The sequence below is a fragment of the Periplaneta americana genome, chromosome 6 (assembly GCF_040183065.1).
Source record: "Periplaneta americana isolate PAMFEO1 chromosome 6, P.americana_PAMFEO1_priV1, whole genome shotgun sequence".
NCBI lineage: Eukaryota > Metazoa > Arthropoda > Insecta > Blattodea > Blattidae > Periplaneta > Periplaneta americana.
The window spans coordinates 128,596,955-128,623,928 of NC_091122.1; the positions used below are offsets into that span (position 1 = coordinate 128,596,955).

A 26,974-nucleotide genomic window follows, 5' to 3' on the forward strand; every position below is an offset into this window, starting at 1 on the left:
TTTACATCCCCAGTTAAAGACAGAGGCTACCGCACGCTGAGCAGTTGTCTTTTGAAGTAAGACGGTCTCCCCAATCTTTTCTGCCCACTCGGGGGATGGGGTAATCTCTGTTTCTGCTTTCTGAGGCAAACATAAATCTTGCCAATTCTCCCCTGATTGCTAACACTAACTACAGTCTTTCTTAATATGTTAAAATAATTCACAAGTGTTTTTGTTCGCTGTTTGAAAGTCTTCTGTAATTTTATTATTATTATTATTATTATTATTATTATTATTATTATTATTATTATTATTTCGTGGAGTATATTGTAAATTACTTAGCTTTTTTACAACCCCAAGATAGCAATGATAGATGAACAGCAATTTTAAAGACATAATTAACTTTATTAGGCACAATAATATAACCCTCCCCAACCCCATACCCATCAAAGGAGTTATGTTGCAGGAAATCAAATCAGCCATGCAGTAAGAAACCTGAAGTGGAGGAGCTCGCAGCCTCATATGCACACGTGTTACAACTTCTTCCGTATCACTGTGTTCTAAATCCTTTGTAAATGTTAAATGTTATGTTTTATTTAACGACGCTCGGAACTGCCAAGGTTATATCAGCGTCGCTGGTGTGCCGGAATTTTATCCCGGAGGAGTTCTTTTACATGCCAATAAATCTACTAACATGAGCCTATCGCATTTAAGCACACAAATGCCATCGACATAGCCCGGGATCGAACCCGCAACCTCAGGCATAGAAGGCCAGCGCTATACCAACTGCGCCAACCAGGTCGACCTTTGGAAATGATCTGGCATCAGCTGAAGTCTTATATTAGGAAAAACAATAATATTACCCCGACTTGAGTCTAATGTGTCAACTTCTGCGTGATGGAGCTGCAACAATCGGTCCTCATAACTGGTCCTCCTGTGTTTAATATGCAATTAAAACGGAACAGAGAGAGAAAGAGAGAGAGAGAGAGAGAGAGAGAGAGAGAGTGACGACGAATAGAGGTAAGAGAAGCAAATGTTGTCATATTTTATTACATAACATTTCAGATTTGGCTGCGGATTTAGACATGAAACACAAATTGATAATATTCTTTCGGTATTATTATTATTATTATTATTATTATTATTATTATTATTATTATTATTATTATTACTATTATTATTACTATTATTATTATTATTATTATTATTATTATTATTGATATAGACTAAGTATGAAAATATATTAGTTTGAAGAAGTTGGTTCTATAACGGATCTTTATACCACAGTAACTCAAAATTAACCATTCATTAATTCGTGATTGATTGAATGAAAGTACAATTTGTTGTACAGAAATAAATATACGATTGTTTCATACAAACGTGGCGAAGTCAATGTAAAATGTGACAACTGCGCGTCTAGAAATTTCAGCACAGGGGTGACAGGGGTGGACCATGCAGCTAAGTTCTTCTAGCAACAAAAGATACCGACTGGGGATCCTTTGAAAAATCCTACTATACCTAATGCTGTAAACCAAATTTACAGGAACAAGTTAATAGGTTACATTAGGATAGTTGGATTGGGTTATACACATATTTACTTAAGTGACAATACTCATTTAAAAATTGAATACGTAATAAAATATGTATTCTTTTGTTTACAAAATATATTACATTTCTCACTCAGACGTGTATGTATGCAGATCTGTGGAGTTTACATAAAACCTATGACTCCAACTCTCTTAGTACCATTAAGTTTTAATAATGATAAACATACTGAATGGCAAATTACACAATAAGATAATTCAGTACCATCATGTAAATCATCACGCTGCTTATTTTTTGTACTTGCAAGTTATACATAAGTATAAATCTGGTGATTAATGTAGGATACAACAGAAATTAGTTCTTGATGCACTCTAGTGGAAAATATAAAGCATTATTTTCACATCATGGGCTTAATAAGTCATTCAGTCTTCATAAATGTGGGGCAGCTCACATGTTAATACATGTATAATATTTTTTTAAAAAATTTATAACGAGGTCAAAATCAGAGTCTATACTTTTTCACCAACACTTCACACCATCCAAAATTGCTTTTGGTGCATGCATGTATATCCATGTACCAGTAGGCATATAGTCAGGATTGCTCATTAATTATTTTTAAAATTTGGTGCTCTCTTCTCAATAAATGCTGTCATACCTTCTTTGCGATCGTGCTGAAATAGAAAATAACACTTTAATTTTAAAAACGACAAAATAATTTATTATATCACTATGTAATATAATTGAGGGGTTTGCCGGAAAAAAGGGCATATACGTCAATATGGCGAATTGAGATACATGCAATCTAAGATTTTAAAACGCACCTGAATAAAATGTTATACACGCACGCAGCCCTGTCCTGCAGGTATGTATGTACAGTAAAACCAAAACAAAATTTCGCTACTATAATTATTCACTACATTTTAAACCGTTTTCCCGAAGAAGGGCGTATAGGTCTATCCGCCTTTCTTCCGGCAAAGCCCTCAATTATGAAGTACTGAAATAACAAAAATTACAATTTAAAATTACTTACATATTTGGATTTTAAACATAATAATTCAATGGAAATAAAAACACTAGAATATTTTAGTTGAATAAGAACTTTTACATGTACTTAGCCAAAAAACCAGAATCTCACTTAGTTATATACAACTTACTTCCACAAATCAATATCTGTAAATATAAGTTTTTATTTTAAAAAAATCAGCGATTTTTCGTAATACTGTAACTTCTTTCTTTTCTTGTGATCTCTGTAGAAAATTATATTTAATAAAGTAAAGAAATTTGATAAGTACCTAAATATCCAGAGAATATGTATTTCCTATTAAATGATGTGTCCGATATCAATATATTTATTTTTTATTTTAGTAGGTTATTTTACGATGCTTTATCAACATCTTAGGTTATTTAGCATCTGAATGAGATGAAGGTGATAATGCTGGTGAAATGAGTCCGGGGTCCAGCACCGAAAATTACCCACCATTTTCTCATACTGCGTTGAGGGAAATTCTGGAAAAAATCTCAACCAGGTAACTTGTCCCAACTGGGACTCAAACCTGGGCCACCTGGTTTCGCGGCCAGATGCACTAACCGTTACTCCACAGGTGTGGACGATATCAATGTAAATTGTTTCAAAGGATGAAAATAAATCTAATCTAATCTAATCTAATATATATAACTTCAGTTTAGTTCATTGCAATCTCTGTTATTTCCAAATTTTCTATATAATTACTGTCAATGAGTAAGTAGGCCTACTATACTTTCTCAGCATATATTTTATAGAAATCGCGACAATTCAGTTCTTTTATAATGCTTCAAATGACATTTCTGTACCGGTATTAGTTTATTCTATTGAACTGTAAATGATTTAGACTTCCGTTCCATTCATACAAAATTAAAAGTCTTTTTGCTGATGACACTAGTATTGTCATGACAGAGGAAAATAAAAATAATATTGGATTAAATATAAAATACACAATGAATATATTAGTTAAGTTGTTAAAAACAAATAACTTACTTACTTACAAATAGCTTTTAAGGAACCCGCAGGTTCATTGCCGCCCTTACATAAGCCTGCCATCGATCCCTATCCTGTGCAAGATTAATCCAATCTCTATCATCATATCCCACCTCCATCAAATCCACTTTAATATTATCCTCCCATCTACGTTTCGGCCTCCCCAAAGGTCTTTTTCCCTCCGGTCTCCCAACTAACACTCTATATGCATTTCTGCATTTGCCTATACGTGCTACATGCCCTGCCCATCTCAAATGTCTGGATTTAATGTTCCTAATTATGTCAGGTGAAGAATACAATGCGTACAGTTCTGCATTGTGTAATTTTCACTATTCTCCTGTAACTTCATCCCTCTTAGCCCCAAATATTTTCCTAAGAACCTTATTCTCAAACACCCTTAATCTCTGTTCCTGTCTCAAAGTGAGAGTCCAAGTTTTACAACCATACAGAACAACAGATAATATAACTGTTTTATAAATTCCAACTTTCAGATTTTTTGACAGCAGACTAGATGACAAAAGCTTCTCAACTGAATAACACCCTATATTTATTCTGCGTTTAATTTCCTCCCGAGTGTCATTTATATTTGTCACTGTTGCTCCAAGATAACTGAATTTTTCCACCTCTTCAAAAACAAATAGGCAAATTAATAGTAAACTAAGAAAAAACTGTAGCAATCTCTTTTCAATTGCCTCAAAACAAAAATACAAAGCTAGCTAGCATTACTTGGCAGGATACAACAACAGAATACGTATATGGAACCACTCGTAAATTCCTGGATGTTTGATTAGATTAACATTTAAAGTGGCAAAAACTATAGAACTTTGGCAAAAAAAACTATAAGTAAAATATGTTCTGCTTTATGATCAGTAACGAAAATATTAGTTCTGAATTCTGCTCGAGCTCTCTATGATACCTGCTTTCATTTCCTCATCTTCTATGGTGTAATATTCTGGGGAAACTCAACAAACAGTAAATTAATTTTATAGAAGAAGGTTTTGAGGATAATAATCATGAAAGCGAACAAGAGAACCAGTTGCAGGCAAATTTTCAAAGAATTAATTCTATCTCTCTTTTGTGTTTGTATCTTCTAGACCCTTGTCTGTATTAAAACAAACTCGGCTGAATTACAGATAATCTTTAACATACAATCGCACAACACGAGGAACAAAACTGACTTGTCCTCACTCTCACATAAAACTTCATTGAATGTAAGAAGTTTTAAATATACTTGCTTCAAATTACACAACTGTTACCCCAGCACATTAAGAAAATACATATGTAGAGTAGGAAATTTAAAAAGGAAGTTATTAAAATTTTACAGGAAAAAATATTATTATTCATTACAGGAGTACTTAGGGGAGACTGAATTCAGGGGTGGTGTTCCTGCAAGTTGTCATCTGAAGCAGCCATTTTCAACTGGCGTGCCATGACACATTAGTGTACCACAAATGATCAGTTGGTGTGTCCGAGAAAATGAAAATGGTAAAGGTTGTCGTAGCAAAATTGGAAAAGCAAAAGTGAAAAGAATGGTAAAAAGAAGTGAGTTCACAAGAGTCAACATTGAGTGAATGCTGCACAAGTCAACATTCAGTAAACATTCCCTCCTGAAACCCTCAAAATTCCCTCCTGGTTGGGAACCACTGGTTTATATTATATGAGTGTGCTGCAGGATTTTAAATTACACCTTTAGTGTGCCACATGTTGAAAAATGTTGAAAAAAGCTGATCTGGGATATGAAGAATTCCATCACTAGAATCTATGCCTCATAACATGTATGAACAGAGGGCACAATAAACGAAATATAAAATATTATTTTAAGTTATCTTTTAAAATGCAAATATATGTATAGTTCATTGTAAATAGTTACTAATTTGTCATTTTGTAATTTATTGTAACCGTTATTTTTTAGTTATTATGTTTTCCATGTTGAACACTTTTCAACAATCGAACACACCCACACAACAGGCAGCGAAGTTCGAGATGACGCCGAGATCTAGTAGGCTCTGAGGATGGCGTGAAAAGCACCGAAACAGCTATAAGCTGCACATGCTTACACAATTAACACGAGTAAGATCGCCATTTAATCAATTATTTATATTATGTTTTTTTACTCCTTGTATACTTTGTCACCTGGTAGAGTGTAAGAGAAGGCCCTATGGCCTTAACTGTGTCAGTATAAATAAATAATAATAAATAAATAAACAAATAAACAATAAATCTAGTTTTAATGTAAAGGTAAAGGTAAAGGTATCCCCGTAACATGCCATGAAGGCACTTGGGGAGGCATGGAGGTAGAGCCCCATGCTTTCCATGACCTCGGCACTAGAATGAGGTGGTGTGGTCGGCACCACGCTCTGACCACCTTTTACCCCTGGGAAAGACCCGGTACTCAATTTTATAGGAGGCTGAGTGAACCTCGGGGCCATTCTGAAAGTTTGGCAACGAGAAAAAATCCTGTCACCACCTGGGATCGAACCCCGGACCTTCCAGTCCGTAGTCAGCTGCTCTACCAATTGAGCTATTTAATATACAGGTACGGGTACTAATTCATAATTTAAGATTTTATGTAAATTTAAGATTTTGACAATGTCAGAAACTTGTATACAAGTCTTCTAACAGCTAATAAAATTATATCATCAGCTTCTCTCCTACAAGAAATTTAACAGAAAAGACAACACATAGCATATCTCGAAAAATTGCTGAGATAATAGATTGAAAATAATCTAAGTTTCCAAAGGGACGGACATTAAAAGAATAATAATAATAAGAAATGTATTTCAACTAATTATGTTTCGTGAAGACAACACTTTAGCTCTTTTTCTATCGTCTTAGAAGTTCTTAAATGTCTAGAAAACTACTGTTCTTGAAGCTACACTACCGGTCAAAAGTTTTCAGTCACCTATCACAACTATGGATTTGTGGTTAAAACAGGGATTTCGTTTTGAATATTCTATCACAGAAAGAGAAAATATTTATTTTGTTGGTCTATTTAGTTTTTCCGATGTGTTTATACATTGAAATAAAGTATATAGTTGTTTTCATAGCTGATCAAAAACTTTTGGCCAGTAGTGCATATTACCGTAAATAAATGTGCAGATTTGCAAAAAGTAGGGGTAACTTATTACTTACAGTTGTAAATGTCGTGTTGAATGTGCTTTTTTCAAAATGGAGACCATGTTGCAATGTTGTTTCAAAGGCTGAAACACAACATTAGTTAAGGTAAGTATAGCTTATAATAAAGTAATAATATAGTAATGTTTAAACAGTAGTAGGTTGAGAAATTTAACATTAGCATGTATATTAGACTGAAATTTACCTGCTTTAACAGACTTCTTGCAAAGTGCAACAATAATCTGGGAATTTGATGAAATTTTCTCCCCAAGTTTAACAGCTTCTGCCACTAGCTGGTCGGGAGGAAAGACCTTGCTCACCAAACCTGAAGTGAAGAAAAGCTTTCACAATCTTTTAAAGAAAAATAATTCTTTGTAATTACCGTGAATCTTAATTTTCGTTTACATATATTAGCAGAGTCGTTCACTTTGCGAACAATTATATTTTCCATTCATAATATTAGGTTGATTCATAAGTACGTAGCATATTTTTGTTCGTTATCACAACACTGCATTGTTACGAGATTTATCCTTTGTCATTTGTGTTATTTATTATTGTAAATAAGCTTTAAATTTTGCGGATTTGAAGAAAGTTTGTGCTATTTGTGGGCTAAGGAAGATGGAGTGTTAAGCGCAAAAAAATAACTTCTGAAAACGTATTATGTGTCTTTCTCGTGTTAAATTTTACATTACCTTGTTAACTTGTTTCAGCCTGCTATTGGCCATATCAGAACTGGCTGTTGTCAGTCTTGGCGTCTCTTGTTTTGTTTCCTGTGGGGGTGTGTTTGTGTAGTGTAATGTGGAGTTAAAGAGTGTGTTTGTTCTGAAATTGAGTTGTGTGTTGAGAATTTCATTTGGATGTGTTTTTGTGTCTGTATATTTCGTACTGTTCTAGTATGTTTAGTTTCTACTTTTTGGTTGAATGTGTAGAATTTCCATGTCTGTGTTGATGTTTCTGTAGGTGTGGTTAGCATTTGTAATGTGTTCTGCATATGTGGTGGTGTTTTGTAGTTTTGTTATGGCTGTGATGTGTTCTTTGTAACGTTTTTGAAATGATCTGCCTGTCTGTCCTATGTAGAAGTTGTTGCAGGTGTTGCATTTGAGTTTGTATATGCCTGTGTGATTGTATTTGTTTGTTTGTGTTGTTTGTGTGTTGAGATGTTTTTGTAGAGTATTATTTGTTCTGTATGCAATGTTGTAATTTAATTTCTTGAATGAAGTTGCAATCTTGTGTGTGTTTTTGTTTTCGTATGTTAGTGTGATGTATTTTTTTGTGTTCTTGTTTTTGTGTTGTATTCTTATGCTTTTTGTAATTATGTTTTGTCTTTCTTATTATGTTGGAGTTGTATCCGTTTTCTTTTGCTATGTATTTGATTGTGTTTAGCTTTTTTCGTAGTCATCTTGGTTCATTGGTAGAATAGTCTGTGTACCATTGTTCGGAATGCAGCTTGTTTGTGTTGTGTTGGGTGATTGGATGTGTTGGGTATGTATGTATTTATGTATGTATGTTGATGTTGTTGTGGGTTTTCTGTAGACTTTGAATGTTCGCGAAAACTCTGGTATATGGCAACTTTAATTGAATACACATACAATTGTAAATTAACAAGTGTGCCTAAAAGTTTCTTATAAATATTCATATTTTTGTCCATATCGAGCAATAAATTGCAGTTTTATGCCAACATTTTGTAATAATATTGAGTCAGAACAAGTAATATCTTATTCTCCTAAGTTGCTTCCGTTGATGATGATGATGGTCCAATATTATTTCTCCTATACATAAATGATCTCCCGTTAAATATAACTGAAGGGAAAACTGTCTTATTTGCAGATGACACAAACATAATACTGAGTGATAATAAGGAAGAGAACTTGCAAATGAAAATTAATGCAACATCAACGAAACTAGACAAGTGGCTAGCAAATAATAAGCTTAAATTAAATGTAAATAAAACTGTCTATGTATCTTTCAATCAATATCCAACTGACCAGATTCACATAGTTCTTAGTAATACCATAATTAAGGAAGTAGAATGATCTAAATTTTTAGGTATATGGATAGATTCCAATCTAACATGGGAAAAGCATATACAACATCTAACTGAGAAGCTGAGTTGCTTATGTTATGCTTTTCGAGTCCTTGCAAAGATATCATGCATGGAACTTTTAATATCAGTCTATTTTGGATATGTTCATTTAATACTATCATATGGCATTATTACTTGGGGATCTTCTCCAAAAGTGACACAAGTCCTCAAATTGCAGAAAAGAATACTCAAAATCATCAAAAAAGTTCCTATTCGGACTGAAAGTATAAAAATTTTCAGAGAACTAAAAATCTTACCTGTACCCTGCATATATATTTTAGAAACAGTGTGCTTTATTCATCAAAACATAGATTCCTTTAAAACAAATTCAACCTGTCATGAGTACAACACCAGAACATCCCAAAACATACATCTGAATTACCACAGGCTTACCAGAAGTCTTAACAGCATATCACATAGAGGCAGCAATTTATATAATAAACTTCCACAGAAAATCAAAGAACTTAACATAAGAAAATTAAAAAAAGAGGTAAAGAACATTTTATTAACACATATGCCATTTTGCACAAATGAATATCTAAATTTAAAATTTTAGTATTTAACGTTTCTTGGTACTGCCCTTGACCATTTATGTTTCAGGTAACTCAGAGTTGAAGAAAAGACAGGGAAAAGCAAAAAGAGAAGATACTGGATAGAACAGTGGAGACTGAAGATCAAGCTTGTCATATATATTTTTTTTCTTTTTTTTTTTGCATGTCACGTAATATTAAACTGTTAAATTTATTTAGAATTAAGTCTATTTTTGTATTATATTGTATGTCATGTCATTTTCTTGTGTACTGACGACGCCATGAATGCTTGTAATTCTATCGGCTAATAAAGATCTAATCTAATCTAATCTAATGATGATGATGATGATGATATCTACAGCAAGTATACATTAAATCTCTAGAGTAAAAGATTGTTAACTGATGTAATATGACTTGTACCGAAGTCTTCAATAAAAGACTCTTGTTTCATGACATTATATCTATTTTACAATGCAAATTCTTGTTAATTACCTGCTTTCTCTGCCTCTTGAGCTGAAATTGGAATTCCTGTAAGGATCATTTCCATTGCTTTGGACATGCCAATGAATCTTGGTAACCTCTGAGTGCCGCCTGCTCCAGGTATTGTGCCAACAGTAACTTCTGGTTGAGCAAATTGAGCTTTTTCTCCTGCATAGATTATGTCACACGCCATTGCAAGTTCACACCCTCCACCAAACTGAAAATGAACATAACAGTAAAATTACCAATTTTCTTTGTGCTGTTGGTTATATAGCCTAATTAATCCTTATCTTATATAGCATATGCATAAAATATCAGTAGAAAAAAGTAAAATACAAAGCTTAACTGACAAACAGACGATAATAGTACATTATGCAACGAGCCTATATTGGTAGTAATTAAGACGCGAGCGCAAGCGAGTAACATAATTCTCATATAAGCGTCTTAATTACCATTATAGGCAAGTTTCATACGACTTTTTATGCTCGACCATATTTCTAACTTGAAATTATTCATAAGTATTCATGTTATGGTTATGTAAGTGAGGAGGGGAACTGACCTTCTAAATTGTGAGATGTGCGCAGACGCGAAAGTATTGATTTTTTCCGAGGAACGAATGTCATTGACCTTGATATAATCTAGAGAATAACATGAACGTTAGTCTTGATATAACCTGGAAATTGATTTAGAATTGAAAAACGAGATGACAAATTGAATTTATTTCAATATTATTTACAATTAACCCTAATTATTATAGTAACAGAACATAACCTTCTGCGACAGTATTGGATTTCCAGCCTCCGTAACTTTTCGCTAGTTGTTTTTCGATTGTATATCCGAGAATGATCGATACTTGCGCTTTTATAATGGTACAATGGTGATTTCTCATTGGCTGAACAATTGAACTATAATGAATAGGTTCACTTTAATGAGGTGCATTAAAGGGCTACTACCAGGTGTATAATTACTACATTTCAGCATGGTCGAGCATAAAAGCAATTATTTTATTATCATACACAGCTATGGAACTAAATAATGGTTTTAAATATGTTTTAGTTATACAGTGCACTTATTTTATTTCCCTAGTATTGTTAAGCAGCACTTAGTCTCACAGTTGTGTTATGACTGTTATGAGTAGGTACAGCTCGGATTTCATACACCAAAACAATGGAAACAGATTAATGGTGGCTAAAGTAGGAAGTAATGAGCTCTGAGCGCACACTCCCAAACAGAATACTAAAGCAATAGTCATCGCACTTGTTTGAGGGAGTTGTATATCTCAACTGATTTTCTGTATAGCACAACTGATTGAATTGTTCGTGTTTTTAAATTTAATTAACTAACTTGCTATGTATTCTATTTTATAGCTCAACTGATGAATAATTGTTTAGGTTTGTAAATTTAATAATCTGATTGCTATGGACTGTGTAATTTTTGTAGAGTCACCAATGTAGCTCAGTTGGCAGACTTGCTGGCCTGCTGATCTGGAGCTGTGCTGGACTTGGGACTGAAAAGCTTCTGCATTTTCATTTCATTTGTTGTATTCCATTGATCTTACATTATCATTGAAGCTTTAAGATGTGGAATAAGTCAAAATTTTACAAGATTATAATTTTCCAATTTTTGGCGAGATGAAGTGAGGCGATGCCGAGGCCTCCATGGATCACCCGGTATCCGCCCCATGGCTTGGGAAAACCTCGGAAAAAACAAACCAGGCAATCACACCAAACGAGGATCAGTCAGAATATACTGTATATTGTTATTTGCTGATCTGTGAACCAGTGACTAGTTTTGTTGTATGTAGAAATGTAAATATTTATCAATAATTGATTAAATGGCGATCTTACGTGTGTTAATTATGTAAGCATGTGTGGCTTACAGCTGTTTCGGTGTTACTTGACACCATCCTCAGAGCCTACTAGATCTCGGCGCTATCCAAAGAGTTTGTAATATATAACTAGAGACACCAACGGCGCTAGTTTCATGTACAAAATTGAACCGCTGTTCGGCCGCCATTAAAGGGAGTTGATGCTTCGTCGGGAGTGCTAGCAGTTCATGCTTATTGAGGAGTACGAATAAATTTAAGTACACTTGAAGGGAAATAATAAGAAAATGGTGAAATACTGCGCCGCAAATAATTGTTCGAACATAGCTACTATTGTAGGATGCTCAGGAAAGCATGCATGTCTTAATATTTGGAAGAATGTTCCAAATGCAGTTCCTCCTTTGAATGTGTTTACAGAATGTCGCAATATTTCTTGGATAAAGTTTTTCCAGAAACAAATTAATCAGGTTTATAAGGTTGGTTTCAACAATGTCTGTAATGGTTAGGTGCCATCATATTACAGTGGATTATAATAGCATAAGAAAATCCTCAGACTATATCTGTCTCAAACTGTTTTGTTTCACAATAAATGAATTAATAATGTAATTTCCGTATTGTAGAGTATGTACTTCTAGTTTTTGGTTGTATTAAATGCAAAGAAATTAGTGAAAATATAGCTGATGGGCTAGTTAGGCCTATTATTACCACCACTACTAGGTTTACTATGACTACTACTACTAGGCCTACTATTACCACTACTACTAGGCCTACTATTACCACTACTACTAGGCCTACTATTACCACTACTACTAGGCCTATTATTACCACTACTACTAGGCCTACCATTACCACAAAAACTAGGCCTACTATTACCACTACTACTAGGTCTATTATTACCACTACTACTAACTGGGTCTCACTACTACTAGGCCTACCATTACCACAAAAACTAGGCCTTCTATTACCACTAATACTAAGCCTACTATTGCCACAAAAACTAGACCTACTATTACCACAAAAACTAGACCTACTACTACCACTACTACTGCACCTACTATTACTATTAGGCCTACTATTACCACTGCTACTAGGCCTACTATTACCCCTACTACTAGGTCTATTATTACCACTACTAATAGACCTATTATTACCACTACTACTAGGCCTACTATTACCACTAGTACTAGGCCTATTATTACCACTACTACTAGGCCTACTATTATCACTAGTACTAGGCCTACTATTACCACTTCTACTAGGCCTACTATTACCACTAGTACTAGGCCTACTATTACCACTACTACTAGGCCTACTATTACCACTACTACTAGGCCTACCATTACCACAAAAACTAGGCCTACTATTACCACTACTACTAGGTCTATTATTACCACTACTACTAGGCCTACTATTACCACTACTCCTAGGCCTACTATTACCGCTACTAATTGTATTAAAAAGTCTGTACTAACCTCTAACTTGGTGGTCATCAACTACACAATGAATAGTTGTTTTATGATAAAATTTATTCTCATTATATTTTAAATCTGTTTCCAGAATTTTTATGATCTCATATTTCACCACTAAATATTTTCTGAGCACCATATACCTTCCTCTTCCTTTACATGAAAGGACTGAAATATAGATCACTTGAAATATTACAGTAAATATCCATTATTGTGTCCTTAAACCAATACTAGTAATACTAAAAATTAATGCTGACATTGCCATTATTCACTATTTCACATACTTATCCCGAGTGTATATGGTTGATTTAATTTATTTTTTAGAATATCGCCAAAGATGAACCATTATAATACTTTAATAAATATAGCGCTCCTCTGCCATTCATGTTTATTTCATCACGACTCATCATTTGTAAAAGATGTTTAAAACAGTGTCTATCACCATGCTACATCAATGTATTGTGGTACTGTTTTCGAATTTTGCGCCACAAACACTCCCTTTAATGGCGGATGCTAGTCGATTCAATTTGTGACATTTTTCTTGCCTGCCATTCACGGGTATGTGTCTCTAGTAAGTATTACAAACTCTTTGGCGCTATCTCAACTCCGCTGCCTGTTGTGTAGGTGCGTTCGTGTGATGAAGAGTTGTGTCAAATAGCGTTTGTGTTCTGAAATTGATCTGTGTGTTGAGAATATTTCATTTATGTACGGTATTTATTTTGCATTTTTAAAAGCCAGTCAAGCATTGAATAGTTTTGTTATAATTACGAGTATATAAGTTAGGTACAGTATTGTGTAAGTGTATTTAGTTTATGTATCAGTATTCATTTTGTTTATACATCCTGATTACACAACTTTTAACATTATATCATTTCGGAATATGCAGTTTATTGCTTTCGCGTGTTAAATATTAGGTACAGTACCTTGTTGACTAGTTTCAGCCTGTTGTGGGCTATCCTCAGAGGTAGGCTGAAACTAGTCAACAGAGTACTGTACCTAATATTTAACACGCGAAAGCAAAGTCCGAAATTTATTTTTTATTTTTTTTAAGTCAGTGAATCAATGACTAGTTCTGTTATGCACAAAATGTATTTATTTATGAATTTATTTTGCTTTTTAAGTCAGCAGAGCAATCTTGCAGCAATGATGAATAAGACCTATTAGTTTTACTACCACTACTTAAGCTTGTCACAGTCCCATAAGTTACCGGTACAATTTTTCTCTCGCTTTAGGTCGAATATACACGTTTTACGCCAAAAATAATTTTATTTCAGGGAATGGTGTGTCAAACATTATTTTTATCTAACATAACAGCACTAAAATGTGTATAATTAAATTATGATTATGGTAATAAAATTACTTACAGCATATCCATTAACAGCAGCTATGATTGGTTTCTTACAATTGTAAATACCACTAAAATACAGTTTTTCCTTTTCTACTTCAGTAAAGGTTCGATCTTTCATTGCTTTTAAATCTGCCCCTGTAAAATAAATTGCATAAATAAATATGACTTAAAAATGTACCAATCCTTTTTATTACGAAATTCATAATGATAGGATGATAGCAATGAATGTATGGTATTATCAACACTAGTAATGTAAATTGTATCAAGTCTATTCTAACTAGTTAACTAAATAAATAAGTAGGTAAGTGAGTAAATGAGTAAACAAATAAAATAAATTAGTAAATAAATGAGAAAGTCGGTGAGTGAGTAAATGAGTAAATAAACAAAAAACAAATAAGTAAATAAATATGTAAGTAAATAAGTAAATCAATAACTTAAGTGAGTGAGCGAGTAAATAAACAAATAAATAAGTAAATAAATGTGTAACTTAAGGGGCTAGGTACAGCTTACAGCAGTAAAATTTTGCCAATATTCAAAATTGTTTTCCTCCATTACTATATCTTGTACAATAATGAAAATTAGTATGTGTAAAACACTGTCCTTCTGCTATATAAAAAAAATGTGTTTACGGTTTAAAAAAAATATTTATATATATTTTTTTTCAAAATTCAAAATGGTAGCAGTTCACTGTGCAGTGATGAAGCGTTTCCCTCATAACTCAAAAACTATCCAACATTCTGTAATGAAATTTTTTGTGTGTATTTATGCATGTCATATCTCCAATATGATGCAAAATCACTTCTCTACCTTTGATAGATTGTTTGATAAAAAAAAATTCATTTAAAAAAATTGTCAAATGTCAGTATTTTCTTCTAATACAAAAAATATATATATATATATATATATATATATATATTATTTATTAAGGAATGTAGTTGAAAGAGCATGATATTGTAAACATGAGTTTCAGCAATAAAATAAAAGAGAGTGAACATGAAAAAGTAAAAAAGTTTATGAGTTATGAGGGAAATGCTTCATCACTGCACAGTGAACTGCCACCATTTTGAATTTTGAAAGAATATATATAAATAATTTTTTCTTAAATCGTAAAAACATTTTTTTATATAGCAGAAGGACAGTGTTTTACTCATACAAATTTTCATTATTGTACAAGGTACAGTAATGGAGGAAAAGAATGTTGAATATTTCCAAAAATTTTACTGCTGTAAGCTGTACTTAACCCTTAAGTAAATGAGTAAATAACAAACAAATAAGTAAATAAATGAGTAACTTAAGTGAGTGAGTAAATGAGTAAATAAACAAACAAACAAATAAGTAAATAACTAAGTAACTAAATAAACAATCTAAAAATAAATAAATAAACTAACAAATAAATAAATAACGAATGAATGAGTGAATAAATAAGTACGTAAATAATTAAATATGCAAATAAGTAATTAAATAAATGTGTTTAATTGAATACTAATAATGTGATTTAGGGTGACAAACTTCGTATCACAAAAATATGGAAGACTTGGTCACTACAAATTTTAGCGCAATTTTTTCAGGTGTGAAACCTGGATTCATTGATGGAATGGTTTATATTTTTTATATAAAACTATCAATTTATATATAATGCAAATGAAGATCTAACTTTCTAAAGGTGCTAAGTGCCAATTTTTTCAAATTTCATTTCATTCAATCTAAGGAAGAAACATCTATATGAGAATATCATACTAAAATTGTCTTTGCCATAACTCAACTGTAATTGACTCATTCGTGCCCCAAAATACAGTGTTGCAAGTGTCTCAACATGCATTTCACAGTGTATTTTAATCAGTTGTGTAATCAGAAAGTTGTTTTTGGCACTTCTCAACTTTAGAATGTCAGGTCTTCAAATATAGGTCACAACATTGAGTTAAATAATATTTAAGAATATAATATTTAACATATTTATATTTGTCAACAAGACGCTGCAGAACATTAAATTTTTTATTCTGCTGTGCAAATTAAAAATAAAATTCTTTAAATCATATATGCATACAGAAACATCTAAGATTACAGGATTACCAAAACTGAATTGTACGGATTGATATGTATACTGTGCCAACTAAACTATCGATATTAATGCCAGTTTATATCTAAATATATTCGACGGGTATTATTATTAGATTAAATTAAAAATTGGCGGTCATGATGGGATAAAGAAAATACGGGAGAGTTGGTCACCCTAATCAGATTACTGTACATACCAGAAGAGTTTCAAAGTTCTTAGCAGCTATCAACTTTGTGACAAATTAAACACTTTCAGAATGCATGAAATCATTCCATTTCAATTACCTACAAATCAAAGTGTATGGTGAATACAGTACTATCTTCTGTAATATTTAAATGGTAGGCCTATGCCATACTAGGAACACTTCATATAAATAGTGTTATTACTATTAAATTTAAATACACATTAGTTACCTGCAACAAAGACTTTTTCACTTCCAGTAATGACAACAGCTCCAACGCTTTCATCCTTATCAAATTTTTCAATGGCATCTTCAATTTCATTCGCTATACCTTCATTCAGTACGTTTAATACCTTTAGTCTGTTAAGTGTAATTACTCCAACGTTTTTCTTCTGTCCTTGTTTATCTGTCAAAATGTACTCATAATTTGTTCCTGCAAATAAATAGAAACAGTAATTTAAAATATATTTTGAAAATAAATAAATAAATATATATATATATATATATATATATATATAAATAAATATATAAATGAATGAATGAATGAATGAATAATCTTTATTGTCATTGAATGAAAAACTTCACTATAGACATTGTTATACCACTGTACATTCACGACATGATAATACAGATATAATTTAGCAATAACACATATTCGGACATGAACAACAATATTTTCAAAAGACATATATTTTAGAATTAATACACTGTTATTTTCAGTGAGCTTACTTACAAACAAAACAAAAATTTGTGTTACGCCATATTATAATTATTGGATATTCATGCCACATGACACATTCAATCAAGAGCTCATCCCTCATTTACATAATTTTAATTTAATGTTATTTTATTTAATATTTCAGTATCAATATGGCCGTATTTACAACAGAGAAAGATAATCATTACTGCGTTTGATTCATGATTGGATGATGTCCAGTTTATATTATACATGTCCGCTTGATCGTGTTTCTGTCTAATTTTTATTGTTTTCAATAATTTAACGTCCATCTGTCCAATTTTAATGCAGGCCATGTTGTTCTCCTGGTTAAGAAGGTTACATGTGCAAGCTTTGGCAAATATCAGTCAAAGCGTGTAGATTTGTATAGCATACAGTACATACATACATACTGAGCCGTGCTCGACATCCTAGTTGTCCACCTAGTACATCACTTCGCCCGACAGAGCGCCCTCAGACGATATGTCATAGATAGCACTACTATTTTCTTCCTTTTCTTATCCAAATTTTCCTATTGGCAGGTTGATTACGTTAGCCGAAGAGAGAGGGAAAGCGAGGTTACTTGGCTACGTGCAGTTATATGTAACATTACTCAGGAGCCGGAGCCCGTATCGACAGCATTACTCAGGAGTCGGAGCTAGTACCGATAATGCTACTCAGCAGCCAGGCCGCGTACCGACAACTTCATTCAGTCGAATCGACGGGCACTCAGGAAATAGAGCTCGAATTGTATTCTACACTGGTAACTTAAGTTCGTCGTGTTAGATTGTTCGAGAATAGTCTATCATTATATTTCACTTGGGAATTCATGGATTATATGAAACCTTGTTTGAAATATATATCTTGGGATTTAGTGCGGCAATAAGTTGTATCAGATTTGTTATTATTGGAGTAGCCAAATTTGGGTTGTGATATTATTGTTATTTTTGGTTGTATGTGTTAGAGATATTGTGGTGGATCGTGTATGGAAATCACTCGCTGATGATACGTCTTGGGTTAAGTAATTGGGATTACGTGAAGTGATGTAATTGTGATATGTGAGGTTGTATTGTATTGGGGGATTACGTGATGAGATATAACTTTGATATGTGAGATAGTATTGAAGTTCCAAGACGGTTTGGGTGATAGCGTAGTGATTACGATCTCTTGGCTTACATCGTATTAGACGGTGTAATGAACTAGAATAGCATAGGCCTCGTTATCTGTTCTAGTACTTGCTACTCCATTTTGGTTATTATTGGTTTCCACGCCGGTATTCAGGAATCGAGTGCATTGAGTTTCAGTTGCTATTCAAACGACTATTGGTATTTGAAATTATCGTCGGTTACTTATCATTTATCGTATCTCTCTCTCTCTCTCTCTCTCTCTCTCTCTCTCTCTTGGGCATTGTTTGGTTGTAAGGTACAGAGATTATTGTTAGTGCTATTTGCACAGTTTATGTGAGACAATGTCGAATTGGTAATTTATATAGTGATCAGTCATGTGACAGATTGTATTGGGTAAATTCTTTGTGTGATACTGAGCCCATGTTTATATCTAGTTGGATATATATATATATATATATATATATATATATATATATATATATATATTGAGACAATGTTTCAACGATTAAATGCTTAATAGGTTAGCAACTGATTATTGAGAAATGGGTGTATTAGATTGTATTACGAGTTGTAAGTATGTTCGCCCAGTGTAGGTAAAGTCTCCACGATTCAGTTATTGGTTTACTGGTTATTCAGATTAGCTTGTAATATTTTCGTTCACTTAATTTCATACCTACATGTTATTTCATTTATCATTCATGTAATATTGTTATCCATTATTTGTTAATTATATCTGTTATACAAATTCACACTATTTATTTCTAAAAGTCTTCCACTGCGCACATCCAATCATCAAATGTACCATAAATCTGGCGAATAACAGCCGCTGTAAGAAGAAGTAGAGGAGGAGAGGATGATCGTACACCGCCACCTCCTTAACAATACATACATACATACTTACAGACACACATACATATACATACATAGACTTTTATAATAAGAAGATGAAGAATTTTTTTTAAGATGTTTTTTTATTAAAAGTACCAGGTCTCTTGGACCCTTGCCTTTTACAAAAATACGATTATACGAATTGAAATATAAATAGGTTATATTAAAGAAAATTGATTAATAAGCCGTCAAAGACAGGGGTACGAAGAAAAGATATATATATATATTTTTTTTAGTTTTAAGATGTTTTTATTAAAAGTACCAGATCTCTTGGACTCTCGCCTTTTACAAAATTATGATTAAACAAATTGAAATATTAAATAGGTTATGTTAAAGAAAATCTATACTACTTACTTACTTATTGGCTGTTAAGGAACCCGGAGGTTCATTGCCGCCCTCACATCAGCCCGCAATTGATCCCTATCCTGAGCAAGATTGATCCAGTCTCTACCATCATATCCCACCTCCCTCAAATCCATTTTAATATTATCTTCCCATCTACGTCTCGGCCTCCCCAAAGGTCTTTTTCCCGCCGGCTTCCCAACTAACACTCTATATGCATTTCTGGATTCGCCCATACGTGCTACATGCCCTGCCCATCTCAAGCGTCTGGATTTAATGTTCCTAATTATGTCAGGTGAAGAATACAATGCGTGCAGCTCTGCGTTGTGTAACTTTCTCCATTCTCCTGTAACTTCATCCCTCTTAGCTCCAAATATTTTCCTAAGAACCTTATTCTCAAACACCCTTAATCTCTGTTCCTCTCTCAAAGTGAGAGTCCAAGCTTCACAACCATATAGTACAACCGGTAATATAACTGTTTTATAAATTCTAACTTTCAGATTTTTTGACAGCAGACTAGATGACAAAATCTTCTCAACCGAATAATAACAGGCATTTTCCATATTTATTCTGCGTTTAATTTCCTCCTGAGTGTCATTTATATTTGTTACTGTTGCTCCAAGATATTTGAATTTTTCCACCTCTTCGAAGGATAAATCTCCAATTTTTATATTTCCATTTCGTACAATATTCTGGTCACGAGACATAATCATATACTTATTCTTTTCGGGATTTACTTCCAACCCTATCGCTTTACTTGCTTCAAGTAGAATTTCCGTGTTTTCCCTAATCGTCTGTGGATTTTCTCCTAACATATTCATGTCTTCCACATAGACAAGAAGCTGATGTAACCCGTTCAATTCCAAACCCTCTGTGTTATCCTGAACTTTCCTAATGGCATATTCTAGAGCAAAGTTCAAAGTAGAGGTGACAATGCATCTCCCTGCTTTAGCCCGCAGTGAACTGGAAAAGCATCAGATAGAAACTGGCCTATACGGACTCTGCTGTAAGTTTCACTAAGACACATTTTAATTAATCGAACTAGTTTCTTACTAATAATAAATCTGTAGCCGAAATTTTTCTGGTAATTTTCCATTTTCAAAAAATAATTGGTCCTAACATATATAATTAACCACCCTGAAACCGAAAATCGCTTTTTTGAAATTTTTGTTTGTATGTCTGGATGTTTGTTACCTTTTCACGCGATAATGGCTGAACGGATTTCGATGAAAATTAGAATATAAATTAAGTTTCTTGTAACTTAGATTTTAGGCTATATAGCATTCAAAATACGTTATGTAAAAGGGGAGTTATAAGGGGGCCTGAATTAAATAAATCGAAATATCTCGCTTATTATTAATTTTTGTGAAAAATGTTACATAACAAAAGTTTCTTTAAAAATCATTTTCGATAAGTTTTATTCTTTGAAAAATGCTGATAGGATTGATATTTAATGAGATAAATGAGTTTTAAAATTAAAATAACTGCCATCTAAGGTGGTGTAATGAAATAAAAAACAAATGACTTCGTCTGTAAGGGGTCTTGGACAACAACAATCGAAAGATATGAAACTTAGCCTACAAGAATGTTTCTGTGTTTGTATGAAGTAATATCGGAAGCTAAATTAACCGATTTGTATAATTAATTATTATTTCACCATTTGAAAGTGTAGTTTCTCTAGATGGACATAATGCTATAATGTTATTACAGTAACTTCTGAGTGAATTGAGGACAGGTAAGATTAAAATAGCTCTTATGTACAGAAAACTTGATAGGCTATTCTGTATATTCGTTTCCTGTACTTCTTAAAATAATGTTTATGTAAGTTACACATTCATTTTAATCTCAGAGAATTAATGAACAATGAGAGTGTATTGATTTAGTATGCAGTAATAGTATGTTAGCTTTGCATTCCATTATTTTATAATCCAAATTTTAACTATGCTCAATTGAATCGTGTTAAAATACATAAAATACATATGCATTAAATGCAATGCAAAAAAAATTGGGTAATGAGCCAAGCAGATTATGTTGCGCTGTTGTAAAATAAAATTTGTTCCTCCTGAGATTCAAGAGCCCCCATAACAAATTAAAAACTTACTTATCGGAGTACATCTGTTATCAACACACTTTTTATATAATATAATATAATATAATATAATATAATATAATGTAATATAATATAATATAATGTAATATAATTTAAGTTATTTGAAGGGTTCAGAACCATAGTGGACCAAGCGCCATTTACTGAATACGTAGAAAACAAGGGTTAAAATTAAGTTATTACCATAATTCAATGGAAACATATAGCAATTAAAATAAAGTATACACATTAAATCTAAATGATGTCAATGTTCATTAAACTATGGTTGCATGTAACAAAAATTAAGAAACATGTTAAAGGAATTGTCATTGCACCAAATGAGTGGTCTCTGGACCAAAATTATCGCATTTTAATTATTTAAATACAATTTAAATTAAGTAACATAAGTATTAAACGATTTATCCTTCTATCAAACTCGAATGTTCCCTGGACCAAATGTCCTATTTTAATTATGTAATTACTTTATATTTATTTCTAACGGGTGCAGCAGAGTGCACGGCCACAGTATATGGTATGGCTAGTTGATTAATAAGACCGTCAAAGACTGAGCACATATCTTCTTTATACTGCGGACGGAGGTATTTGAGAAAATATATATATATTTTTTTTTAATTGGTGGCACTTTATATGCCTGTTTCAATAAGTTCCAGGTCTCTTATGGGCCCTTGCCAAGAAAAGATTATATTGACACCAAATCAAATTAACCTTCTCTTCACTAGATGGCGCGCGCGAGAAAGGTCTGAAATGGTTTGATTTTATGATACTAAATGGCAGAAGTCATCGTTACCTCTTACAATGGTTCTAATAAGTCACTGTATTACCACAGTCTATAGTATATAGTAGACTGTGGTATTACCACGTATTACCCATTGCTTATATATAATCTCGTGAGCAACGGTATTACCACTCCTATTGAACCTACCGAATTCCAGATGAAAATGAAAATTATATCATTTTGGTCCTAGTATAGGTTAGGTTAGAGCTCAAGTACTTAAATGCATGGCGATGTACAGAATATCAGTAAAGGCATTCTCGTGATTTAAATGTTAACACACAATTTTTTTAAAAGAAAAAACACATTTTGATCTGTTCTGTTATGACAGCAGAAACTTATCACGTTTGTTTGTATTTATTGAGAGCCGCCATGGCAGTGCTTCAGTGCTTCCTTGTGACATGCATGAATTCATATCATTGCGAGTGTAGCGTAGGCTAGCCTTCTATGACGCATCCTGAGCAACATCTCTGTTCGTAAATAAGTCTACACAACTGTCATAATATGGGTGAATGACGAACAATAAAAAAATAATATTCGTAAATATACATTTGTTTCTATTTCTTTGCGATAAATATACCACATTATTTTCAATTTGTAACATTCTTTATTAGTTCGTTCCACATTCAACACAGATATCCATGTATTCTTGAAAATTATATTTTCCCAATTTATGCGAGTTCTCCGATGTCACTCATGTGAATGATGAAATTATTTAACCCCCCCCCCAAAAAAAAAAACGATAAAACGATTTCCCTACACGTAAACTGTGAAGATGAATATGTTCCGTTATTTTGTTTATATAAACAACACTTGATTCAAGGAAGAATGAATAATTTTGTAGCTATAGCATAGCCTACAACAAAACAATCTACTTAATACCATCACAACCACCGCGAATACCATGATGACCGTCGTTCCCATAATCATTCTCTTTACCATACGAATTAGAGTATTAGACAATTAGATTTACACAAACACGCACCAGTATAATGCAAGAAACATTTAGGTTTGTTTCTGCAGCAGTTTCTGACAGTTTACAACCGTCATAAGCATGAGCACATCGACTCTACGAAGTTTAGAACTGATGTGCGCATGATCATGACGGTTTCAAACCGTTGGAAACTGCTGCAGACACAAACCTATAATCTATAAGAAAATCTCAGTGCATGTTAATAGAACTATTTTAGATGCTTCTCAAGTAGAGATGAGCTTAAACGATATTTTCAAGTATCTGTGACAACTGTGACTGTGACAATTAAATATCTGTGACTTTTATCGGTGATTTTGTCACACCGATATTTTATATCGGTAAGTAAGCACAATATGCATGAATTACACCGATATTTTGTCACACCGATAAAAAGTAACAGGAAATATTGAAGATCAGTGAAATGTGAATACGATTTCTCTATACACGCCACACAGCAACGATTTATATGGGAAAATCCAACAAATAAATTATGTGCATGTACTATTAACAAATAAATACTTACCTAACTGAACAGTAACATGTCAAAAGTTAACCTCATGTACCAAGAGGTTATATTGTAGATACTGATAATTTTTAAATGTAGTTCGGTATGGAGAAATTGAGGTTATGTGATTATCGTAATCGTTTTAAAAATTGATCCTTTTTATTGCATATAATATAATGGATAAATTATTTTAAGTCGTGCATTAACATTATAATATTGAGTCATAGAATAAAAATTAATGAAACATAAGTATTCGGAAAAACATTGGAAAATAATTACAAAACAAAACAGTTGTTCAGACAGGATTTTACACAAGATTAAATACCGGTAACCAATGGTGTTGTTATTTAAATCGTGTAATAACTACATCATTTATAATAAGATGGAGAAACTACCGCCAGATTGCTGTTATTGTATCATGCGCACGCGCAAACCTACGACGTAGAGGAGAAAATATCAGTCACAGGGTACTGAATACGGAGCAGATTTCGATAGCGATATTTTGTCACAGATATTTCGCGTCATCAGTCACAGGTTTATCTGTGACAAAAAAAAAATACCTGTGACAAAATAGGCCTATCGGTTTGTGAAATATCGGCCATCTCTATTCACAAGGAATGCTAGAATTAGCCCTACCATTAATTAATCACACCTTTGGAGAGGTCGAGACGTAGATGGGAGGATAATATTAAAATGGATTTGAGAGAGGTGGGATATGATGGTAGAGACTGGATTAATCTTGCACAGGATAGCGATCGATAGCGGGCTTATGTGAGGGCGGCAATGAACCTCCGCGTTCCTTAAAAGTCATTTATAAGTAAGTATTCATTAATCACATAGGAAGGAATCTCTTACCAGTGCTTGCATATTTAATAAGCATTCCAGCTCTAGACACTCCCTGTAGCTGGGATGTTAAAAGTCTTGAAGCAGCCGGAAAGAGAGCCATGTCCTCGGTTATGCTTCTTCTCTGCTGTTTTTGTGTGAAGTGTAGTCTTCTAACAGTAAAGCTACGGTTATTAAATAACAAAATCTTGCTTGTCATTCTTACAGCATACAACAGTAAGCATGACTACACGCATAAAGAAATGTTCTGATAATAGCGTTTGTACTTTGACCTATATTTTGCTTGAGTCATTCAGATAATCGGATTGTCAGACTTTGTACCATGCTATCAAAGTCTACTGGGGGTATGTCTGGGACTCTTATCGCTGTTGACATATTACAGCTACAATGCAGACACAACATATTGTATTCGAAGTATACAGATAATTTTGATGCCGCAAAAATAGATTTCGGAATTTTCAAGAAAAATACATTCATTCAATATCCCTAATATCGCAGTTGCAATAAACACTATAAAAATAATATCTTTTTTGCTCTTTTTTCCCTTCAGTTTTCTTTACATTTCATCATAACTTCAACAATTTGAAGTCAGTTTCAGTATTACGAATTAATGGTATAAATAGATATTACAACGATAAACTGTATTTTCAGCGAAATACGAGCTATTTCTATGATTACTTAATATATATTTTTTAATTGAATTTTTTTTTCGTTCTTCAGGACACGGCCGAGAACTTGATTTTTCTGTGGACTTTGGCTTCCGTGAACCGTAAAGTTCTCTACCGTGTCCTGAGGAACGAAACAAGACCTAAAAATTCATTCAAATTGAGTCTGTAACAAACTTCAAAAAGATGGTCTTGAGTTCGATGCTAGCTGACTACACTAACTACACATTTCAAAACTTGTACGAGTGCAACCAAACGGAACGCTCCCAGACATAGGTTCCTTCCTTTATGAAATTGTTTATTATTGATCACTTCTATCACCTCTAGAACAAAGAAAATGGTATAATCGCAACGACCGATGTATTATTGTGGCGAACGTCCGCAAGGTACTACGTGCAGTGTTGCCAACTCAAAATTCCATCTACCGCTGCACTAGCTTAAAAAACCGCTAAACTGTAGTTGAAAAACTCCAGATTTTTCTTAACACATCACTTCCAAATTTGAAATACAAACTATACAGTTTTAGGAACTGGAGATTGTTATAAAAATGTAGACTAAATTATGGAAAGTGTGTATCACTTCGCAGGCTCTATGTTCTATGTAAAATCATATGGACAACTAAATTTAAATATTTTGCATTCAGTATCACCCTAGATCATATATACTAACAGATAACTCCTTTATATAGACCCTAGATCATACATATATATGATCTAGGGTATCACCCTATACCATTTACATCGAGCTTACCAGCTATCACCGGCAACTTCTTCCACCCAATCTTTCAACACAGTATGTTTTTTCCACATATCTCTAAACTTTTGTACGTATGGAGTTTTACACGGCATATTTCTTCAAAACTGAATGAAGTAGATCAAGAATAATATACTGGACACTTCGGAAACAATCACATTCACAATCACACCAGTCGATTCGAAAATATGATTTCACACTGAGCTGGAGACGTGCCTCCCAACCAGTATGTCTGTGTTACATAAACTACAATGCGGAATGATAAATTAAATAATATATAATATAAGACGACATTAAGATATCATGTGAAGAGACAAAGAGGAAGGCAGAAAGTAGGAAAGACTGGAGAATGCTGGGCTTGCAATGAAAGACCTGCCCATGGGCAGAACACTATGAATGAATGAATAAATCATAATACAAGTTATCATAAATGAAAATAATTTAGTTCATTATCTACTCTCTATGATTAAACCGATTAAACATATCAACACAGTCTACTATATACAGTCGCGAAGCTCAATATGTAGTAAAAATGCAAACATGGATAGTTACCCACCACTAGGATCGTTACTATCGCCTCATCATCGTAGATCTCTTTCCTAGCAGCCGACAAAATATGTTACACTTTCGTTGTCGTGTTCTTTTGGAAAAATTAACACCTTC

At 33.1% G+C, this 26,974-nt stretch overlaps 2 protein-coding genes across 3 annotated transcripts in view; both read right to left on the reverse strand.

The window, feature by feature from the left end:
* LOC138701725 (enoyl-CoA hydratase, mitochondrial-like) overlaps positions 1-25,917 on the reverse strand; it is a 56,714-nt gene extending 30,797 nt beyond the window's left edge. Inside the window, exon 1 of the mRNA XM_069828931.1 lies at positions 25,736-25,917. The gene's annotated coding sequence lies outside the window, so the exon portion shown is untranslated. The remainder of the gene's footprint in view (positions 1-25,735) is intronic.
* LOC138701724 (enoyl-CoA hydratase, mitochondrial-like) lies at positions 1,595-25,962 on the reverse strand. 2 transcript variants are annotated; one of them, XM_069828929.1, is made up of 8 exons: positions 25,880-25,962; positions 24,906-25,057; positions 16,854-17,054; positions 14,401-14,519; positions 9,758-9,962; positions 6,858-6,977; positions 6,671-6,738; positions 1,595-2,195 (listed from the first exon to the last, which is right to left on the reverse strand). In XM_069828929.1, exons 2-8 carry the CDS (start codon positions 24,994-24,996, stop codon positions 2,130-2,132), a joined length of 870 nt encoding a protein of 289 aa, XP_069685030.1. In that variant the 5' UTR covers positions 24,997-25,057; positions 25,880-25,962; the 3' UTR covers positions 1,595-2,129. The 2 variants fall into 2 exon arrangements, with proteins under 2 accessions (XP_069685030.1, XP_069685029.1); XM_069828928.1 differs by lacking the exon at positions 25,880-25,962 and having other exon boundaries at positions 24,906-25,736.
* Between the last annotated feature and the right edge of the window lie 1,012 nt (positions 25,963-26,974).